Below are 24,007 nucleotides of genomic sequence, written 5' to 3'. Positions count from 1 at the left end.
ACCCAACACAACTAATAAGAAGACAGTGCCTTATAAGCAACACTTCAAAAGCCAACATCAGAGCATACTGCATAAACCAAATGAACATATTTAGGAGTATTTCAGGTTAATACGGGGTTATGTGAAGGAAGCTTGTAAATCCGTGTAAATATTTTCTTTGGAAATGTGAAATGGCCCAAGTTGATGTCTTAATCATTTATACAAATTTCTCATATTTTAAAACTACAGAAAGTCCAGTGTTCATGTAAGAAGTGCTGAAATTGAGCAGCCACAGCTTTCGTGACAAAAACAATGAGGAAGACTGCCACAATTAATTTTCTCCATGGAATATGTTTGCGCTTTTCCATTGAATTCACGTCTTAAAATCATCATGACACATCCTGATCACAATGCCGTATTTAAATATGATGCAATTCCAAATGTTACCGTACAACTCGGCCAATAAATTTCTGCATGAACTGTTGCACACCACAAGACGAAATTAGACTAGATGTTTTATCAATACAAACAAACCTTAAAGACCCCATAAAAGTGCTTGATGAGCCCAGGTGTCTTTACTTTGTTAAAGTGTTTCCTATGGAAACAGGAAGTTTAGGTGGAACAGATCAAAGGGCTCATCTCTTCTTTTAAATAGTCACTAAGCTTTAGTTTACAACATGTTGTAACAGGGGAAGGGACATTCTCATTCTAGAAAGCATTTGAATGGACAATAATTTATATATACCCCTGAGTGCAAGATGACATCATCAATATTTTTGGTTGTTTTCCCAAACAAGAAATACTTTGTCACTTTAGGTCTTAAATACTTTAGGTCACTGCTTTAAAAGAGACTTAACATTTTTTTATATAACTTTTTTTTTCTTTTTTTTTTACAGGTGAAAAATAAACAAATGATGATAAAAGCCAAAATATGAAATTCCATGGATCAGTATTTACAGAGTAATCCATTATTTTGTAGAAATTTTGTGGAAAATGAAAAATTTCGCCTATGATTTTGGAGCAAAACTACAGGTAAAAATAATAATAACCTAGAGTGTCATTATTTAATTTGTACACAGAGATAGCTAGGTCTACTACTAAAATCTGTTGACTTTAGCACCTCTTGTTGCATTATATGCCAATGGTACAAGTCCAAAAAATTGTGTTTTTCCAGTATTAAAGATATCTTACTATAATTTTAGATTCTGGTTCAGAACAAACTTTCCTTTTGGTATCTTAATTTTAATGGCCCTATAAGGTTAAATCCCAGAGATATGGGCTCCATCCCTAAATTGTTACATTTTTTTATTTTATTTTTTTCTTCCCTTTTTCTCCCCAATTTGGAATGCCCAATTCCCAATGCCCTCTAAGTCCTCGTGTTGGTGTAGTGACTCGCCTCAATCCGGGTGGCGGAGGACGAATCTCAGTTGCCTCCACGTCTGAGACTGTCAATCCGCGCATTTTATCACGTGGCTTGTTGAGTGCGTTACTGTGGAGACTCAGCACATGTGAAGGCTTCACGCTATTCTCCACGGCATCCACGCACAACTCATCACGCGCCCCACCGAGTGCAAGAACCACACATTATAGCGACCACGAGGAGGTTCCCCATGTGACTCTACCCTCTCTAGCAACTGGGCCAATTTGGTTGCTTAGGAGACCTGGCTGGAGTCACTCAGCACACCCTGGATTTGAACTCGCAACTCCAGGGGTGGTAGTCAGTGTCAATACTCGCTGAGATACCCTGGCCCCCCAAATTGTTACATTTTCAAGACGAAAACCAAATGTGATTCACATACACTCAAAAAAAAAGAAATAAAAAAAAAATCACTATCAAAAAAAATAAATAAATAATGTAACCAAGGGAACTTAAATTAAGTGAGTTGATTTAACTAAAAAGTAAATATTTTTTGTTTGGTTAACTGAAACTGGGCAGAGGATTTCTAGTTCCCTGCATGCTTTGCATGGGACTCAACAGGGAGAGAAAATGTTTATATTAAGTGTTATTTTTTTGTGTCTTTGTGCAAGATGAATATATAGGGGGAGGACTGATACATTTTGACTATTCTATATATTGCTTTATCCACTGAGCAATTGCTGAGCTAACCATAGCATAGTGACCAAGATGCACTGACTAGTGCTTCCCACCAGCATGTGTTTAGGATTTAGCAATATATATATATTTTTTGCCTAAAAGAGTTATTTTGAGTTATTTTGACATGTCACTTTTTACTTGATTCTACTTAAAGTATTTAAGTTGAAATTACTTGTTCATTTTAATTTAAGAAAACTCATATAATGTAGCTCAGCGAGCATTGATGATGACTACCACCCCTGGAGTTGCGAGTTCGAATCCAGGGTGTGCTGAGGGACTCCAGCCAGGTCTCCTAAGCAACCAAATTGGCCTGGTTGCTAGGGAGGGTAGAGTCACATGGGGTAACCTCCTCATGGTCGCTATAATGTGGTTCTCGCTCTCAGTGGGGCGCGTGGTGAGTTGTGCGTGGATGCAGCGGAGAATAGTGTGAAGCCTTCACATGCGCTACGTCTCTGCGGTAACGCGCTCAACAAGCCACGTGATAAGATGCGCGGATTGACGGTCTCAGACACGGAGGCAACTGAGATTCGTCCTCCGCCACCCGGATTGAGGCGAGTCACTACGCCACCACGAGGACTTGGAGCGCATTGGGAATTGGGCATTCCAAATTGGGGAGAAAAGGGGAGAAAAAAAAAAAAGACAACTTATATCAAACATGTGGAACACCTTTCCATGATTAAATCAAGTTTTTTTTAGTAAAGCTTGTGGACTCGATAATAAAATAATGACACTGACACCAATTGTTTTACAAATAATTTTGCTGCAAATCACAGACGAAAATTTTAATTTTGACCCCACCCACCCCACGCCCTTTCTTTTTTCTCTTTCTTAAAAAAAAAAAAAAAAAAAACATTTCAGCCAGGGAAGTCTCTGAAATTTGGTTTATTTGACATAGAATACCTCCATTTTGAAATCCATATATATGCTAAAAGGTTCATGTTGTCAGTTTTAGGAGCACACTAGAATATAAATGTCCTTAAAGCTAATAGACATGGCCTAAAAGCAACGAAACCCCAATTCTGATTCCATTAAATTCTATTAAAATCACAGCATTCACCCACGCTCTCATGTTCTGAGCAATGGCATTGTTGCACTTTGTAGCGTTTGGCTAAGCCAGTTAGTTTACATTTTGAAGTAGCACAGGAACTCATCCATCCATGCCACACCGTCACAATGATGGAATGTGTGTATAAAACAGTGCATCAAAACTAGCCCAATACGCAGATTAAAGGAGAAGTACTTAATCAGGCGTTTAGCATGATTAACATCACGTTAACATTATTTGTGGCAAAGTCTTAGCAGGGATGTCATGATGTTTAGCGAATTAATCATATTTTGACAAGAAGTGATGTAGGACAAACAAATGTAGGAGTAAGAGTATTTGGAAAGCAATGTGAAGTGAATGAGAGTAGTTTTTAATGCTTAAATCTTTTCGTGACATTAAATGGGTCGTGGCAGAATGACATTTTTTTCTTTATTTATTAAGGATTATAATGTGTATAACATAATTCTATATATGAATAACTGAACAAATACACAACATGACCCAAAGCATGTAAACACCCCATAATAAATAACAGGTTTAGCTATTTATGCTACACCTTGCATAAACATTAAGCATTAAGCCAGTTCACCATGCTGTTTGACAGTGTGCATTGAAACGATATTCTGGTGCAATGTGTCATAAACTTATATTCAAACGAAACTACCTGCTAAAACCTGTTCAGACACCTGATGACTTTTCTCATCTTTCAAATAACACTTATCTGAAGTGAAAAACAGGCATCGTAGCCAAGGCTTGAAATCTCGTTCTCCGTCGGTTGTTCTCGAGTACTGTGACAACATTTTGGCAGCTTCACCTTAAAAACTGCACTGGGAAAATACTAACTGTTCTGAGCTCAAAATTACATTCATGCCACGGAGAAAGCTGTGGTGCCCTTTTGCTTGAGTATAAAAAAGCCCATTTCTGCAAATCCCCTAAATACAACTGCTTCTGTATTTTATTTTATTTTTTAATAACAAAGCCTATTAATTACTGGGGAAAAAAAAAAAATTCCCAAGATGTCAAACATCTTCATACAGTAATAAACATTTTGTAAGGAATCAGTTTCGTTTTTTTGAAGTCTTAGCAAAAAAAAGACCCACTTGAAATCTTGGTAAGCGTTTCCTGTTGCGTGTATTTCATAATGACTGGTGAATTTCTGATGTTTTGTTGTTGTACGACTAAAGACATGTTACATATGTAAGACTTCTCTTTTCTGACGAGGTGCAGAATGAATCATGGAGATAATGGATTCAGGCTAAGGACCACTTACCTCCGCATGCAGTCCAGAGCTCGCACAAAATAATCTTTATTGAGCTGGTGTTCGTCTCTCAGTAGAGAGCACTGCTCCAGTGTCACTGACATCGACGTCCGGTCTTTGGCACTTTTGCAGCTTGTGAAGCGGATGCCGTTCATCCGTCGACAGATCTGCAGAGAGATGAAACATTTTAGCATTTTTGCTTTCTTTGTATGAAACGGTGTTGAGTGTTAATGTCTCGAGAGAATGCAGAAGCATGATGAGTAAATATTAGGGCTGGGCGGTATACCAAACACTGTATTTATGATATATTTGCAATGATTTTGCTGCCGATATAAAACTAAGCAAAATCGTGAATATCTCTGTGCTTTTAATGTGTTTTATTTGGCCATTAAGTTTGCTAAAGAACATTTCGTAAGATTAGTTTTGCGATCCCTCCTAGTATCGTGACTCGCAAGTGTGAGATTGTTAAAATAGAAATGGTGTAAACTGTGTACATTTCATTTGTTTTGATTCAAACTGTCCGTTTCAGTCAATTAAATACTCCGGTTCAACGATTAGCTTGCATCATCTTTCAAAAATATTCATGCAAGTCTCTGCATGGCTTTTTTCATGTATTAAAATGAAAATGTAAGTGAAATATATGGTAGGTAATTTTGCTGTTAATTACTTTGTATTGTTGCATCTGTTTATACAGGTATACTGTACTGCAAATGAAAATGATTAAATCGAATTCTTCTTTGAGTTCATTTAGTGAAAAACAGTGTGGAAAAAATGTCTTTACTGTATTTTACTTCGTGCATTATACATTTTTTGTATCTACTTGTCTATAGTGGCCAAATGATGCATTTTCCCATATAATCCTTATGTTACTGTTAATGAAAATCATGTTTCCTAAATCACTCCAATGTTTACACAGTGTATTTCACTAAATAGCGAGATCTTTGTTTTTGAATATCAAACGCGTTAACTTTTGTTCTGAGCAAAAACAGAGCAGCTTTTGTCCTTTTATGAGGCTTATGGGCCCGTGATCCCCTAAAGTGCCCATAAAAAGTTCTTTAAAAAAGAGAAAAATCCAGGATTGCTCATCTGGGTAGTTTTTACTTTCCATCTCGAGAGTAGAAACCGAAAACAGGCAATTAGAATCATAATGGTGCTGTCCAGTTGTTGCTCAGGAATACTGTGGATAAGGCTGCCAAATATTCTGGTGAAATAAAAAAGTTAAAGTACTAATAAAAGTACTAATAAAATAAAAAAAAACTAAAAGAAGATAGGTAAAGTTTGTCGAGACAAACTTTGATGTTGGCCTGACAAAGCCTGGCCTGCAAGTTTAAAAAGATAGATAGATTGACTGACTAACTAAATGAGAGAGATTTAAAGCAGATTAAAGGCCTTGTGTGGGTTTGTTTACATTTGAATTTTTGACAGTCGGAGTTTGAATTAACGAGCATTCCATTGGCCCGTTTGAACATGTCAGTGGCTTAGGGGTACACCCTGTCTACATGCAACGCAACGGCTTGAGGCTGTCAACACTGGACGCGTCAACATGAACATTCTAAACCATTAGAGTAGTAGCGCCAGTGCGTGCAGCGCAAAATGGAACTGAGCATCTGTTTACTGTCTGTGCGAAAGACGAGCCACAACGGACGCTTCCAGTGTAGATAGCATCATTGATTATAATGGGCTCTAAGGCTTTTGACTCAATGCGACGTGCTGCTCACGTCCAGTGTAGACAGGGTGTCAGGCTGACCTAATCCTTACCCTAACAGTGCAATGAAAGTCTATAGGATTTTTCCTATTTTTGATTGTCCGATGTGCAAAAACCGTAAGTCCGATCTATTAAAAAAGATAGAGCACATTCAGTGACAACAGTTTGAGGGTCTGTGCAAAGTTTGGTGGATGTAGCTTGAAAGCTCTAGGAGCAGTTAGTCTCAGAAGATTTTTTGGAAGAATAATAATACGTTTAACTAGTACATCAGTATGTTGGCTTTGTTGAGCAAGAACAAAAAATATTTTGTTTGGCATCAAGTCAAAATATGTGGAAGATACTTTCAGAGGATATAGACAGTGATTTCAGTTTATGTACAAAACAACTGGAAGAAATAGTTGACCCTCATGTTGTTCCAAACTTTTATTCCTCTCTGCTGTGGACCACAAAAGGAGAACTTTGAAAGAATGTACAGGTCACCCTTTTCCATGGAATTACAATGAATGAGGACTGGAGCCTCAAAAAGTATGATAAAAGCACATTTTGTATGCTATATTCCAAGTATTCTGAAGCCATATAATAGCTTTGTGTGAGGAACAGACTGAAATTTAAGATGTTATTCACTTTTAATCTTGTTAAGTAGCTTTTAAGTCGAGAACTGCTGTGACTGGATCATTGAGTCACATGATTCGTGAATGAATCATTTAGACCAGTTTTGTGAACAAAATCAAATGATTTATTGAAAAGATCTGATTTAAAAGAACAACTAGTTCATGCATTGGATGTCGCAACATCCCTCATAAACTCTCATAAGAGAAATGTAAGCGCAGCGTAGATCTAGCGGGAAGACTAGCAGCTGTACATCATCGCACCATTAGCTAGGTAACTCCTAGCCAATCACATGTAAGCCATTGCTTTATAAGTCTACTCACAATCTATCACATTGCTGTTTCAATGTGCTAACACGGCAACCTCCATCACCCCACCACCACAAGCTGAGTCCCGTCCTGCACGGGGGTAGGCTCCTCACCCTTGCCTCCTATCTCCGGCAGGATATGACGGTTCCGAGTACAACTCCTTCGGACCACCAGACGGGGCTTCAGCCAAAGAAAGACATCTCATTTCTGTTTTATATTCATCAAATAAATGTCATCTTGAATTTCACTCAAGTCTGCAAGTCTTCCTGATAAGAACTATGGAATATAGCGCACAAGCTGCATAGACGACTTTTTTTAATGGTACTTTTGCATCCATTATGAAGCTTAAAACCTCCAGTCCTCATTCACTGCAATTTCACAGAAAAGAGAGGCAAAGATATTCTTAAAAAAAACACTCCTTTGTGCTCAACTAGAGAAATACTGTCAAATATAGTTGGAGCAGCACAAGAGTGATTTTTCACATTGGGGTCAACTTCCCTCAATGTTTCGCAAATTTGAGGTTAACAAGCGAATTGCGCACACTTCCTGGACAGGCTCCCCGATCCCAGACCCAGTCTCACCATTCCCGCAAGCCAAAGTATCTCCACATTCTTCCTTTTCTTAGTTACAACATTTTGTCCGAGGGTGTCGAGCAGTTCCTTAATGCCAGTCTGTGTCTGGAAACAGGGCAGGCCTTTAGAAACAGAAGAGATAAAGACAAAAAGAAAAGGCAATTGAGATATCACGCATCAACAAGTTTAAAGAGGGCTTGTTTGTCCCTGTATTGGCAAGTGCTCATTAAAAAGTCTGGGGACATGATGTTTTTCTGATAAGCAGATAGATGGAAATAGGACAAGACACGACATGTTGTGACAGTTTTGGCATTCGTTTATAGGGGAGCATTCATCAACTGAAGTCGTCATGCTTCATGGACAAAATTGACGTATCAGAGAAAAATAAGAACTTGACCTCATATTTTTAAAAACTTGACACTTTGCTCTATGTGAATCCTGCAAATATACACACAGATTTTTGGAGGGCAAGTTTGAGTTATAAAGCCAAGCGTACATGGCACATTTTCTGTTCTTTATGACTGTTGCCCATCAGACTGTCCGATAAGACTGAAGTCAGTTCTTGGATAAAAAACAGAATGTGTGGCATCAAAGTCTTTTATGCCAGAGTGTACAATACACATCTTAGCATGAATCTGATCACGACCACATATTGACTGGTAGTTTTAAGTCACCCATCCGCTTTTCTGACAAAACTTTGTTTTGTTGTTGTATTGCAATGTTACGACATGTTACTTTTCCCGTAACCTCTCCACTGTCCTATCCAATAAAAGGTAAATAACATTTTTTAAAGTAAATAAAAATTAACGCATTAAAATAAAATGTGAGATTATTTAATATCAAACTGTTTTGTTTATTCATTTTTAAATTATATATATATATATAAACACTTTACAATAAGGCTGTATTTGTTAACTAGTTATTGTATTAGGTATCATGAACTAACAATTAAAGGTACACCATTATATCGGTTTAACCAAATAATCGGTGCCGATAGTTGCCTTTTTCGTATCTGCAAAAATCTATGCTGAAAATTGCCCATTTTCATTTTCTCTAAATATATCATTATTGACAATATTCATCCATATTTTTATCTTATTTATATATATTTTTATTTTTATTAGATAATCAAATGTTTTACATTTAAGGGAGGGCATGCTAAGAAAAATGTGACTTGTATGGAAATGTGCCACATCAGCACATACACTGTGTCTCCAAATTCATATCTTGTGAATAATAATAAATCTTTCGCCTTATAAAACGTATCTAGTCAAATATATACAGTATGCACATGGTGTATATTTAGGCTTTACAGTAAATAACTTAAACTGGTAATTACTTAAATAAAGAGCACTGTAACTAAGCCAAGTCTCCATAATTTCAAAATAAGAGTCCCTGGTGTTTTTCGGCTTGTTTATAGTTAAATGTCCCACTTTATGCACCAAACCGTAATTTTTTTCTGGTTATTATTGGGATTTTATTCATTTTTGAATCTTGTAGCATCAACATCTGAGCCCGTTATAGAAAGAAAAGACTAAGATTTTTTTTTAAAACATTTTAAGAATCGATTAATCGGTTCTCAGCCTTTTCCACTACATTAGTTATGGGTATCGGCAATTACACACCTATACTAACAATGAACAATGATTTTTTTATGGCATTTATTCATCCTAGGTAATGTTAATTTATTAAAATACTACTATTCATTGTTTGTTCAAATTAGTTCACATTGCATCAGCTGTTATTTATAATTTCTTTACTGCTAAAGATTTATTAGTATATGTAGAAATGAAAATCAACCAAGATTTATAAATGCTGTAAAAGTAGTGTTCATTGTTAGTTCATGTTAACTGTTGCGCTAACCAATACAACCTTAATGTAAAGAGTTACCAAAATACCATTTGCCATTCAAAATCTCATTTTCTGAATCATTTTACAAAAAAATACATCAAATAAATAATAATAATAAAATAAAATAATTTCAACATAATGTGTTTCTGAATTGCAAGCACTGGTACGTGCATCTTGTTGATTAATCACGGCTATATAACATAAACACAAACACATTTTCTGCTCAGCATTGAGTGTTAAACTTACATTCTGATGGCACTGCATTTGTTAAGGATTTATAGTAACCTTCTAGAATCTCAAAGTTCTTCTGATTTATTCTCTCCTGTAGAGATATGTCACCAAATCTGGAAGGGAGAAAGACGATCAGCTCAGGCATGCTCGCACCCACATCAACAACAAATTCAACACCAACCCTTTTTTACTCCATGAACAACTGAGCATTCAGGCTTGTAACTCGATAGGCATGTAAGGATTATGTTTCATTTGTATCAGTGTGAGCTTGTACCTCTCGGCTATGGTTTGCTGCTCATTTATGCCCACATTAAAGAGCACAGGGAGCACGCGTAGCAGCTTGCCCTCGCGGAGCTCGTCGGGAAGCGTTTGGAAGGTCTGATGTGGGAGAGGCACCTCAACGGTGTAATGGTCACTGGAATACAACACAACACATTTACAAACGCCATCAATACCTGCACAGAGGTGCTTAACAGGGTTCCCACTGCTTTTTGCCAAGGAACTTCCATGATTTTTCCAATCAATCGTAATTTCTGGATAAGGATATTAAAAATCATCTTATAGAGATTAAACTAACAAAGAGCAATTGTTAGCCAGTTACATTTTTTAAAATCTGAGCATATCTATCTACATATATATATATATATATATATATATATATATATATGTATATCCATCTATATATTCTCTATAGACATTTCCATAACTTTTTTGTATTTCTGCTAAAAGATCATTGTGTCAACTTTCAGGAGTACACTTGCACATAGATGATCTCAACGCTAACGGACCTCACCTTAAGGCCACAAAACTCAAATTTAGATTTCATGGGGACTTTAAAAATGTCCAACAGTGATGGTTAACCATGTTAATGGGTATATATATATATATTTAAAAAAAAAAAAAAAAAAAAAAAATTGCACACACAAAAAGCAATTTCTAGCTGATTAAATATTTTAGAGCCAAGCATAACTAATATATATTATATGGGGATTTTGAGACGTAACTAATATATATATTAGTTACGTCTCAAAATCCCTGCATTTGGGATTGCGCTCCGTCCAGCTATGTTTGAATGCAAGAACGTGTTCTCATCTTGTGCTGTCACTAGTGAGTTTGGTTTGTTCGTATGGTTTGTTGTCTGTACAGCTGTGCATTGCTTATACAGCTGGAGTTTTGCTTACTGCCCCCTGCTGAAAACAGGCGGTACTACAAGCTTCAATTGCTCCAATGGTAGGAATATTCAATATTACGGTCCGGGGACATGATTTATTGTGTTAATTTCTTTTAAAGCGTTATTTTTTATATAATGAATTGCACTGAATCAACATGACAGCTCTAGGACAGATTGCAACTCCGAATGCAGAGATCTCGAGATGTGTTTTCCTAAGTTTCAAACTACATTTAATTTGACACTGCGACCTAAAAACGCTGTGTTTATGACGTGACGCAACCAAAGCGAGATGCTCCAAAAGCACCCATCTGACACATATGTACAATGAGGAGACATTAGAAAAGCTCTTATAAGAAATCTATATCTGACAAATTGACGAATTCAGATGCAAAATGGATTGCTGTGGACTGTAGACCACTGTGTTCAATAATATGTAAATAAATAGTATATTGACTTACAAAGCCCCTTTTTGACTTATCAATGCTTTACTCATTTGCAACAATAATGTAATGCATTTTATTTTTCTGAATTGTCATATTTATAAAATATATTATATTTATAATTATTTAAATATAATTATTTATAATTACTGAATCATTATATATTGAATTATTTGTTATTTGAGGGCCTTTCTCTGAAAATATTTATATATGCGATTAATTACGATTGATTAATTAATTGGCATTTCATGTAATTAAATAATTAGTTAAAAAATTATGCATTGACAGCCCCAATATATATACAGTATAGACATATATATATATAATTTCCATTTAATGTTGGTTTGAAGAAATACTAATGTTTTTTTAACATTACAATACATGAACTAACATGAACATGAACAATTGTACATGTTTAAAATAAAATTAACCAAGATTAATCATTACAGCCTTACTGTAAAGAGTTCTGAAAATCATTTTATAGAGATTGCACAGACGAAGAGCAATTTCTGTCTAGACAATGTAGTATTTTATGGCTGAGCATAACTAGAAAAAAAACATATATTCACTATATAACTCTACATGACTTTTTAAAGATTATTTTAATTTCTACTTTAACAGGCCCGATTTTTTTATTTTTTATTTTGCCAATTACAGATTTTAAAGTTAAGCATAACTATATTCATGCCTTTTCCAGCCCTGGAAATCTCAATTTTAAAATTCCTGGATATTTCCAGCTTTTTCGTGAGCGTGGGAACCATGAACTTATGCATATATGTGTGTATGTGCATGTGTGTGTTTCTCTCACCGTGTACCGCTGACAGTGGGCTGCAGGTTGACCGGTTCTTCAGACTTTGCCTCTGTGATCTTGAAGGTAACTCTGTGAAGATCAGAGATTCCCACCTCCATATCCTCCAACATCCCGATTTCCTCACCTGTGTGACAAAGTGTGTAACAATCTATGCTACTCTGTTTACTTTGGTATCTAAATGAGGAAATACCATACTGCCCTGCACAGGCATAAATTAACATTTCGGCAAAATTGAGTTCTAACGGGTCTTTTAAACTATGATCTGTCCTGTGACAGATGGGTTCATATATAAAATATTATATATTACAGTGCTGGGGAGTAGTTAACTAAAAGTAGCGACACTACTAAATTTTTTTAGTAGCATGATAAACGATTCCCTTATTTTTAGTGTTTGAAACTCAGATTCGTTTTAGTAAACCGGTTCTATCGGACGGGACAGTTCATGTAAATGAACTAGATCACATATATGATTCACTTGAGCCACTTGCAGCCTTTCCTGTAGTTAAACCATGGTTAATTTTCATAAGGGAATGTCACCCTAATTAAATATATAACACAGAAAACCCTAATAAGTTGACTACTCAATTGATTAAGTAAACTCGTGTAAATAAGTTCACTTGGTGTTCATCTAGAATTAACTATTTAAGTTCAGGTAACTAGATGCAAGTAGACTTAACTCAGATTTGCTATTTAATTCAACATAATAATTTTAATTGAATGGACTAAAATTTAGATCCTACAATAACACAGCTTATATAATGCAGATTATTACTGATTCAAGGTCAGTCATTAAATGACCTTAATTCTCCACAGAAACACATATATGCCTGTACTTCATTTGTACATGCACAAGGAGAACTGAGATAATGTTAACAGCGTCCAACTCGACCAAATGGGACACGGCTCACAATAATGGTGACATCATATGAACATAAATAATACTACAAAAGAGCTAAAACCTCTAGGATTTCTTAATAACAACTATTTAAATGTCCCCAAATGTTCACATTGACCAAGGAAACACTATTAAATTATTCAAACGCAAGGCATTGTGGGTATTCCCCGTAGCCTTAATTTTGTACTCAACAGTTACCTAACAGTCAGAGTTATCAACACTTAAAGTATATGGATTTTTAAGAAAAATAAGTTCACGGAAACTTCGATATTGGAGTTATGAGCCCAAATTGTCTTAATTAAGACGACTTGATTTTTCCAGTAATGACATTAGGGTTTAGAGTGAATTTATATAATCTGATTGTTAATCTCACCACAAGCATCGTTTCAAAAAAGCTCTTAGTCATCGATGCTTTGAGCACTTGCTGTTCTTCATACTAGAAAAAACAACAACCTCACGGCATCCCCGTAAACAATGTAATTAGTACATCCCAGAGAAATATGTTGACACAACGTTAAAACCAGTATTTGGCACACGTGTCTTTTTAAATGCATGTCTCTGTGTGTGTGTGTGTGTTTATCCTAAAGTTTGGTTGCTATGGTAAACTGTTCTAAACATAACTACATGACACATTTAACACATGACGGGAAGGTTAATGATGACAGATCTCTGCCTTTCACACACTTAAAGTAAAAGTGATGCATGCTTTCATAGTGAACTAAAACACAGAGTCACGTGTAAAATAAAGCAAATAAAACCAAAAATCACCGTGTACAGTGTGTACATGATAAAAGTAAACACTGTTCAATCCATGGGTTGCTGACACATAAAACGTCTGTATTTTTTTAATACCAATATCAAATAATATCGTTCATTAGCGTGACTATGTGCTGTTTACGGATGCCAAATAACGTAGCAACTTGCCGCATTAATATATAATGAACAGTCACAGGTGTAAGTGCATTCGCATTTTACAATGGCTTTGAATGTGGCTCATCCAGTTAGATTTCAGAGTCTGAACTATCCATTTTAGAGACAGATACTTCACCCCTCAAATGATCTTTGCTTTTCATTGGCCTTCCATAAATGTTGGTATGCTGGAGAACTGTAAACATGTTTGAATTGTCGGTTTGGTTGTTTAGATGTTTAGGTTGGTACAAAAGCCTGCTATTTTGGGTCTATGGTTGGCTTGCAAATTTATTGCACATGAACGAGGAGTGATTGTTTGTGGTGAAGATACTCACTGTAAGTACTGAGCAGACTTTCAAACTGGGCCACCAGTCCGACCGCTGGCAGCTGTGTGAGAAAGCCCTTATCCTCCAAACCAGCGTGTAATCGCATGACAAATCCACACGCCAATGCTGCCAGCTGCATGCACACACAGATACATGTCTTCACAAATGCTTTTCACAACAACTGTAACAAAACTCTCTCACTCAACGGCCTCTCTGTTATCTCATGTTTACAAGGAAATGATTTTGAATCATCCTCATTTAATGCGTAAAACATAAACTGCCTGTCAAACTGCCTAATGTTCAACTAGAGTGCAAAAAATTATTTTACTATTTAATATTTTGTCTTGTTTTCCAGTAAAAAATATCTAAACATCCTTAAAACAAGGTAGATTTACAGTACATGAGAAATCTTACAAAACTTAGTAAGGTTTTTTTGAGAATGTATTTATGTTTATTTATTTTAAGCATAAATCTTTCAAAATTAGTGTACGGTTTAAATTTATATCTCTAACCCAACTGGCAAATGTATATTAATTATTTTTCTTTTTCTGATATTATATTCTTCTCAGCACAATGGTACAGAGCGTTTATCTGCGTTACTGCGTTGGCACCAACAATCATGCCACATTCTAAATCACTGAGATCAAATTTTTTCCCCATTCTGATGGTTGATGTGAACATTAACTGAAGCTCCTGACCCGTATCTGCATGATTTTATGCACTGCTGCCACACGATTGGCTGATTAGATAATCACATGGATGATTGTTGGTGCCAGATGGGCTGGTTTGAGTATTTCTGTAACTGCTGATCTCCTGGGATTTTCACACACAACAGTCAAAATCAAAAAACATCCAGTGAGCGGCAGGTGGTTTTAATGTTGTGGCTGATCGGGGGCCTGGGTAGCTCACTGGTAAAATACGCTGGCTACCACCCCTGGAGTTCGCTAGTTCGCTAGCTCGAATCCCAGGGCGTGCTGAGTGACTCCAGCCAGGTCTCCTAAGCAACCAAATTAGCCCGCTTGCTAGGGAGGGTAGAGTCACATGGGGTAACCTCCTCGTGGTCACTATAATGTGGTTCGCTCTCGGTGGGGTGCGTGGTGAGTTGAGCGTGGATGCCGCGGTGGATGGCGTGAAGCCTCCACATGCGCTATGTCTCCGTGGCAACGTGCTCAACAAGCCAAATGATAAGATGCGTGGGTTGATGGTCTCAGACGCGGAGGCAACTGAGATTCGTCCTCCGCCACCCGGATTGAGGCGAATCACTACGCGACCACGAGGACTTAAAAAGCGCACTGGGAATTGGGCATTCCAAATTGGGGGAAAAATAAAAAAAATTAAAAAATGTTGTGGCTGATCGGTGTGTATATATATATATATATATACACATATATATACACACACATTTGAGGTTGAGGGTTATTTCCCTTACCCAATTGGCAAATTCTTATTTAAGCATAAATCTTATAAAATTTGGTAAGGTTAATTTTCCTTATACAATTGGTAAATTTATATTTAATTATATATATATTTTTTAACTTGTTTTAAAAATTAATCTTACAAAACTAAGTAAGGTTTAAGTTATCTTACCCAACTGGAAAATTTACATTGAACTATTTTTCTTCATTTTTAAGCATAAAGCTTACAAAACTTAGTACGGTTTGTTTACTGTACCTCTATAATCTAATTGGCAAATTTATACTGCATATTTGTTTAACTTATTTTAAGCATATTACAATAATTAATAAGGTTCAAGTTATTATTTAATGATAATCTTCCCCACAGATAACACAAGTCACATTAAGCACATTTATGATGCTTTTTTAAAAAAAAAATTTTTTATAGCCTCAGTCCCTTTTCACTTTCATTTTATAAAAAAGATCGACCAGGAAACTTTGATTGTTCCACAACAAAAAGAAAGTCATACGAGTTTGGAGTGACCTGATGGTGAGTAAATGATTTTCATTTTTAGGTGAACAATCCCTTTAAGCTGGCTTTTCCCCACACACTCTAGTTGTAAACTTTAGAGTATCCAGTCAAGTAGTTATCTTCTATGACAGCGGTGTTTGCTTGTTGGATTCGGCTCACCGCTTGGCTGAAAACAGTGTCTCGTCTCTGCTGAAGCTGCAGACCCTGTACTGTGCTGCACGCTGCTTCCTGCAGCAGCACGAAGCTCATGGAGCGACTTGCTCTCTTCGACACTTCTGCAATACATTCCTTCAGGGACTGCACCAGGATGCAGAGTTGATCTTGCCAATCTGCAGCTGTTTGGAAAATGTGGGAGGAAAGTTGACATTCGTGACCCAGATTTCCACAGACTTACAGATTTCCACTGTTCAGCCAAGTTTTGGCTGCTTATCAACATACCATCTGTATTTCTCATTTTCATTCTGACTTGGGTGGGTAAGAAAACATCCAGCACAGCCAAACAACTGAATAGCAACACACTACAAACCCTTTAGAACACCTTAGCAACCACACAGCAATGCCCTGGCAAGTGGCAAACGAACACTACACCCTAGTATCATGGGGTTGAATTTTGCCCAGGCAAGCACCACTCACATTTTCTTCAGAAAAAGTGAAATTTAGTTTTTATTTCCAAGATTCTCTTTGAACATACAGCAACACTCTTTGTGATTTAGAGCAATGTAATTAAAATTAGGGATGAGCAAAACTACCAATTTTTATAATCGACTAGTCAGTCGGTTGTTTAACTTTGTTAAGGATAATAATGAATAATTAGGCTCCTTTTGTTTATGTGACCCAGATACAGAGCGGCACAAAACCACTGATGTGCACCGTGAATGAGGTGCTTCAATGTAACAAGAATGCCTAGGAGTCTCGGTGTGATACTCGCTGCGCATTCAAAAGCATAGAACTGCAAGATAATGATGCGGGTCCACATCTAGTTCATGACATCAAGCAGTTTTTTACTGCAACTATTTATTTAAGCAGTGCAAGTCAGAATCAGCAAAAGACTTTAATCTCTCCACAGTGCCTCACAAATACAGGAACATTACTCACAGCAGAGGATTTAACTTGTGGCAGAGATCATATTATAATGTATTGTTGATGCAATGCTTTGATGGCTGAAACAGCAGCGGTGCATAAATTGACTTAACTTAAAGGGATAGTTCACCCAAAAATGAAAATTCTATCATGTTGTTTATCATTTTCTCACCCTCATGCCATCTCAGATGTGTTTGACTTTCTTCTGCTGAACACAAAAGAAGATTTTTAGAAGTATATTTCAGCTCTGTTGGTCCATACAGTGCAAGTGAATGGTGACCAGAATTTTGAATCTCCAAAAATCACATTCAGGTAGCATAAAAGTATCCATAAGACTCCAGCGGTTAAATCCATGTCTTCAGAAGCGATATTATAGGTGTGTGTGAGAAACAGATCAATATTTAAGTCCTTTCTAAAATAAATCTCTACTTTCACTCTTTCATTCTTCTTCTTTTGTTTTTTGGTGATTCACATTCTTCATGCATATCGCCACCTACTGGTGCAGATTTATATAAAAATAGGACTAAAATACTGATTTGTTTCTCACCTTCACTTATCATATCACTTCAGAATATATGGATTTAATCACTAGAGTCGTATAGATTACTTTTATGCTGAATCTGTGTGATTTTTGGAGCTTCAAAGTTCTGGTCACCATTCACTTGCATTGTATGGACGTACAGAGCTGAAATATTCATCTAAAAATCTTAATGTGTGTTCTGCAGCAGAAAGAAAGTCATACACATCTGGGATGGCATGAGGGTGAGTAAATGATGAGCGAATTTTTATTTTTGGGAGAACTATCCCTTTAAAAATATTTATAGTAATATAATAATTTTTGTTGATTTGGTTTTCACTTTTTTGACACTCACACAGTGGTAGGCCTTTTGGGGTTAATGACGTGACACTAATCTATTTGTCCAGATCTGTAAAGTTATACCAAAATATATAAAAAATGCAATTCACACAAAACAATTACTTGAAAACCCCTCTTGTATTGTGAACTTATTTATTTTAAGTAATTTATATATATATATATATATATATATATATATATATATTTTCATGGGGTTTAAAGTAAAAAAGATTTAAGTGGTGCAACCATCCAAAGACTGTAAAGAAAAGAAAAGAAAAAAAACATGATATTTGTAAAAAAAAAAAAAAAAAAAACATTGGAAAAAGACCTTTGTCTGGATTTTTTTTTTTTTTTACATTAATGATGAAATTGTGTACATACGTGTATTTAAGGTATATTTTAATAATGTTTAATAAGGTTTTTTAAAAAGGTTTCACCACTTGTGTTTAAAAAAAAAAAGTTATTAAATGATCTTTTTTTTAAATCAGCTATAAATGTTTTTAAAAAAATGTATTAAACCAACATAAAGATGAAATCTCTACAAATCTAGAATTTTTAAAGATTTCTCATTTTTACCAGCCCAGACAACCTTATTTACATAACCCATTTACAGTTCATGCACATCATTTTAACATATAGCTTACTTAAATGTTAAATGTACTGTAAAAATTAATCAATTTAAATGGTTAACATTAACTTGTCATTTTTTCCCATTTGTCATGCAGCTCAAGGAATCATAATAAAAAAAATTTGTCTGATAAAAAGATTAAAGAGAAAAACTCTTTCATTTGTACTGAGTAATCTAATGTCTGAGTCATTACTACACCCTTGCATTTTTTTTATTCTCCTGTTTCACAACACCCTCTTTTGTCATGAATGTGTTTTGCAATAGTCATCAGATTTTTGGCAGTATGATCTTCATTTATATTGCTTTGACGTGTCTTTTTTTAATGACACCATTCCACAGAAACATTCGTCTTTGACGAGTCACGTTTAGTTATGTTCCCGCCTAGGGTGTACTCACACCGATTTGAATTTCAGCATCAACCTAAACTGGTTGGACATCATTTTAGTAATGTAGTACCATAATGAAAGCCAATTCCTTGTTTTATGTGAAGTATTTACACTGACACACTACCAAAACTATATAACAGTATAATATGCACACACGCTGCCTTCGAGTTATGTCGAAATGGTCACATGTTTACAAGACAAACGCACATGAACCCCACCACAATGTGAATAACAGTGGGAATTAACTGAGGAACTTTAGAAATGTGGGGCTTGTCAGTTAAAGAACCACTGCTCTTGATTATAATTAAGTTTAAATTGTGAATGTGTTCTGTACAACTAGCACTGGCAGAAGACACTACTTAATCATTTAGTTAGTTCATAAGGCGTCAGGTTTTTAAGACTAAACCACATTTTCCCATTATTTTCTGTGGCAGCCTGTGAATGCTAAAATCCATAGAGAGAAAAAGCTTCAACTATACACCAAATCATTTGCCATTTATTTTATTACATTAGCACTAAAAAGCTGAGAGAAATATAAAAATAGCCCAACATGTCCATTTTTGTTCTGACCGAAATCAGCTGAATGGACATCACACTGTAAGTACGACTTCAAAGTTATAAGTAGCATTTTATGTTCATATAATATGATTTTTTGTGCACAATGTAATTATTGCTCCAACATTGATATCAGATATCAGAAATGTCAGTTTGACGTCTAATTTCTGAAGAGAAAAGGTCAGATAAGCACACACCATTTCTGAAATCGCCAAATTAAACTGTTTACATAAATTGTAAAAAAAAAAAAAAAAAAGCTACAATAACAAATAGCTTTAACATGACAAGAAGGCTTAGCAAATCAGCTTAATAATAGCATATGTTGATATTAATTATTAATATATTGAAATAATGGGATCTAAATAATAATAAAAAAGGCGTTATTGGCCTTTTAGTAAATTCCTCACATTGTAAAATGTGCAGTTTTAGTCAATGCCCAATAGGTGGCAGCATTGATTGTAAAACTGTTTTGTCACTACATCTGTACTGCATGTCATCAAATATTGTTTTTCTCACTTTAGTAACACCTAGTGTCAGTGTAGTGTCACTGAAAATCCATGGATGGTGGTAAAAATCAATTTCTTGACTGACAGATGTGACAAAGTGACATAGGCTTGACAATAAAACGAGGCTTATTAAAGTGTGAAAAATGTCCAACTGATAATAAGCAGTAAAAGTGCAGCGACAGGTCCTTGGGTTGTGGGTCAATGGCTGGACTTAAAAAAATAAAACACAAAAACAAAACAAACAGAGGGATATACAGAGATACTGTAAATGCAAGGGCGTAGTTTCCGGGGGGATGGGGGGGGAGGTAACCCCCCCCCCCCCCCCCGATATTTATACCATGATCAATGGAAACTTGTAGATGCTTCATGCTGCAACTCCCCCAATATTCAAGCCAAATCTACGCCCTTGTGTAAATGTGTCTCTATTTGATCTCCTCATTCTCTATCTGCACTGAAACCCCTAATAAGTTGACTCTACTTAATTGAATTGAGCAATGGAGTCTCCAAAACTTGTGTAATTAAGTTCACTTAACTTGGTGATCATCTGGAATGAACTTAACTACTTAATTAAGGTAACTAGGTGCAAGCAGACTTAACTCAGATTTGCTATTTAAATGTTGTTGTTTCAACTTAACCATTTTAATTGAATGGACTCAAATTTAGATCCTACAATAACACAGCTTATATAATGCAGAATATTACTGATTCAAGGTTAGTCATTAAATGACCTTAATTCTCCACAGAAACACATATATGCCTGTACTTCATTTGTACATGCACAAGGAGAACTGAGATAATGTTAACAGCGTCCAACTCGACCAAATGGGACACGGCTCACAATAATGGTGACATCATACGCACATAAATAATACTACAAATAAGATAAAACCTCTAGGATTTCTTAATAACAACTATTTAAATGCCCCCAAATGTTCACACTGACCAAGGAAACACTATTAAATTATTCAAACGCAAGGCATTGTGGGTATTCCTCATAGCCTCACTTTTGTACTCAATCGTTTGAGTTATAAACATTTAAAATCTTAACTCTATGGATTTTTAAGAAAAATACAATCAAAGAACTTAGATATTTGAGTTATGAGCCCAAAACTTGACATTACAAGTAATGTTTAATTAAGACTTTTCCAGTTATGACAACATTAGGGTTTAGAGTGTGTGTCATTTCTTAATTAAGAAATGCTTTAAAAGTATTGTTCATTGTAAGTTCATGTTCATTAATGTTGTTAAATAATGTTAACAAATAGAACCTCATTGTGAAGTGTTACCGAAATTATATTAGTTAGTTTTGGTTTATTACAATATCATAATTTAGTGAACAAAGCGGTGAATTTTCAATAATTACACTACTTTTATTTGAGCAGATTTTTGCGGGTGCTTATCCACAAACTTCTAACATTAAAAACCGTGCAATTTATTAGGAAATATTTCAGGGGCTTCATTTTTGTTTTCATTTGCCTAATTAAACAAGTTTTCTTAGAGAATATTGTTTCAGTTGGTAATCAATTAATACTTTCTTTCCCCCCGTGTCCCTAGTTTCACTTTCTATACTGTAAGACTTCTGTAATATCCCTTTAACCAAATTCTGTTCCTTGATGACATCATCATCATCCAGTGAGATCATTTTTGCCGGGAAAACAACAGCACAAACCTCATTAACTATTAGCAATGGATTTGATGAATACTGTAATGTTTTTTGGTATTAGTTGGTTTGTCTCACTCTAAAAATGTCCATTCTGCTTGATAGAATTACAAAAGCTGGTTAATTTTAACATTTAAACAGATGGTTAAAAATTTTAGTATACATTTTTAAATAAATACGTCTTTTTTTTTTTTTTTTTTTTTTTTTTTTTAAAGTTGAAAGGGTTGAAAAGGTACTGCATGACAGGAATGACCCACCTACCTCAGGATAATTCGGGATTGTGAGAGTGTAGTTGGATTGTGATTGGACAAAAAAAACATACCAGGGTTATGTGAGGTGATGACATCAGCGAGGGCGTGGCTGGGTGTTGATTCTTGAATGTTGTTGTCTTGTTCTTGTAGCTTCTCCACCGTGGCAATGACACAATTCAAACTCTTGGCCACGCTGGCCCACACCCTGTCCTAGAAGAGGCAAAACAAGTGTCAATGGACCAACACTTCCACCATAGCATAGTGCCGAGTTTGTATTTTGAGAAAATACTACAGTGAAATCACAACCGCATGGCAAAAAATATGGAAGAGACAAGCCTTCATTAAATTTCCCTTTAAAGATTTCCAGATTAGATTAGAAAGGAAATATAAAAGCTTTATGTACTTTGAAAACACAAAGTTTAGATTCTTGTGCTCAAAGCTTGAAAGTAAACTTAGGGGCCGTTTACACGATAAAATTTTCAACTAAAAACTGAAAACTTTTTATGCGTTTTGGCTGTTCGTTTACACGACAACGGCGTTTTGGGACCTGAAAACGCAAACTTTTGAAAACGGGTTTCAAAATGCACTTTTTTGAAAACGATGACGTCATGCGCACGCGTATTACATGTTCAGTCTATAGGCATGCGCGTGAGTACTTCAAAACAACGTGAGAGACATTCAAAACTATAATGGCGGACTTCAGGACTGTGTTTGTGCTGCTCAAGGTTGTCCAGACAAAATTGCTCGATGCTTTAACGATCTTCATTGTTTGTTTTCACCGCGTGTAGTGTTTCTTTACAAAGTGACATCGCCAACTACTTGCCTGGCATGCATAATACAGCGCTTTTAGTTGTTTTCGAAGATCCGTGTGAACGGGGAACATTTTGACAACATTTTCATCTGTACGTGAAACTTTTCAAAAACGCAAAGGAAAAACGTTTCCGTTTTTAGTACATCGTTGTCGTGTAAATGTACCCTTTAGGCCTCGTCCACACTAAGGGTACGTTTACATGACGAAGCTATTATTTTATTAACACATAATAAAAACGCTGTATTATGCATGCCAGGCCAGTAGTTGGCGATGTCACTTTGTAAAGAAACACTATGCGCCTGAGCACATAAGCATTCTACCACAGATTGGTGAATACAAACAATGAAGATGGCGATCATTGGTCGTAGTAGTGATACAGTAAATCTACACTTTGCTGGAGAAGCGTCAAAACTCAAAATCTTGAGCAGCACAAACACAGTCCTGTAGTCCGCCATTGTCGTTTTGAATGTCTCGCGCGTTGTTTTGAAGTACTCGCACGCATGCCTATAGACTGAACACGTAATACACGTGCGCATGACGTCATTGTTTTCACAAATTCGTGTTTTTGTATGTTTACACGGAGACGATAATGGCATCATTTTCAAAAACTTGCACTTTGAAATCCGTTTTCAAAAGTTTGCATTTTCAGGCCCCAAAACACCATTGTTCTGTAAACGAACAGCCAAAAGGCATAACATTTTCAGTTTTCAGTTGAAAATGTTGTCGTGTAAATGGCCCCTTATACATTTTCCTTTGAAAACGCATATTTTTCTTTATGTTTAGGCCTTCTGTCCACACTGAGATGGCGTTTATGTCAGTGAAAATTGAGCTTTTTGAAAACGCTCTCCCAAGTAGATAAACTTGAAAACGGCATCTTCACGTTGTAGTGTGGACTGGGAAAACGGATATATCTGAAAACTATGACGTGTTTGTTGTCATGTGACACAGTCATGTGATCCATTCAACCAAAACAATCAAGATGGCGGCCCGTGTTATAACGGCGCTGTTGTGCCCGATATTCACTTTGATAGCGTTTTTAAAGATAAATGTTACTTTGTACAACATGAAGGGAAATTTACTTGTAATTAGTGTCCGGCGACAGAACACGAGGGCAATTGTGTTTTAGACCATACATGCAACGGC

At 35.9% G+C, this 24,007-nt stretch overlaps 1 protein-coding gene across 3 annotated transcripts in view; it reads right to left on the bottom strand.

Annotated features, from left to right (window-relative positions):
* The window catches only part of LOC127445511 (type II inositol 3,4-bisphosphate 4-phosphatase-like), a 129,296-nt gene that overhangs the window by 4,615 nt on the left and 100,674 nt on the right, over positions 1 to 24,007 (bottom strand). For all 3 annotated transcript variants that reach the window (XM_051705644.1, XM_051705645.1, XM_051705646.1), the window contains exons 11-18: positions 22,125 to 22,263; positions 16,291 to 16,466; positions 14,215 to 14,338; positions 12,073 to 12,199; positions 9,928 to 10,068; positions 9,669 to 9,766; positions 7,581 to 7,693; positions 4,390 to 4,544 (exon numbers count right to left, since the gene is read on the bottom strand). In XM_051705644.1, coding sequence (XP_051561604.1) covers positions 4,390 to 4,544; positions 7,581 to 7,693; positions 9,669 to 9,766; positions 9,928 to 10,068; positions 12,073 to 12,199; positions 14,215 to 14,338; positions 16,291 to 16,466; positions 22,125 to 22,263 — 1,073 coding nt within the window. The remainder of the gene's footprint in view (positions 1 to 4,389; positions 4,545 to 7,580; positions 7,694 to 9,668; positions 9,767 to 9,927; positions 10,069 to 12,072; positions 12,200 to 14,214; positions 14,339 to 16,290; positions 16,467 to 22,124; positions 22,264 to 24,007) is intronic.

Source organism: Myxocyprinus asiaticus, chromosome 8 (genome assembly GCF_019703515.2).
Source record: "Myxocyprinus asiaticus isolate MX2 ecotype Aquarium Trade chromosome 8, UBuf_Myxa_2, whole genome shotgun sequence".
In the NCBI taxonomy this organism is placed as follows: Eukaryota; Metazoa; Chordata; class Actinopteri; order Cypriniformes; family Catostomidae; genus Myxocyprinus; species Myxocyprinus asiaticus.
This window is presented reverse-complemented; position numbering and strand designations above follow the sequence as displayed.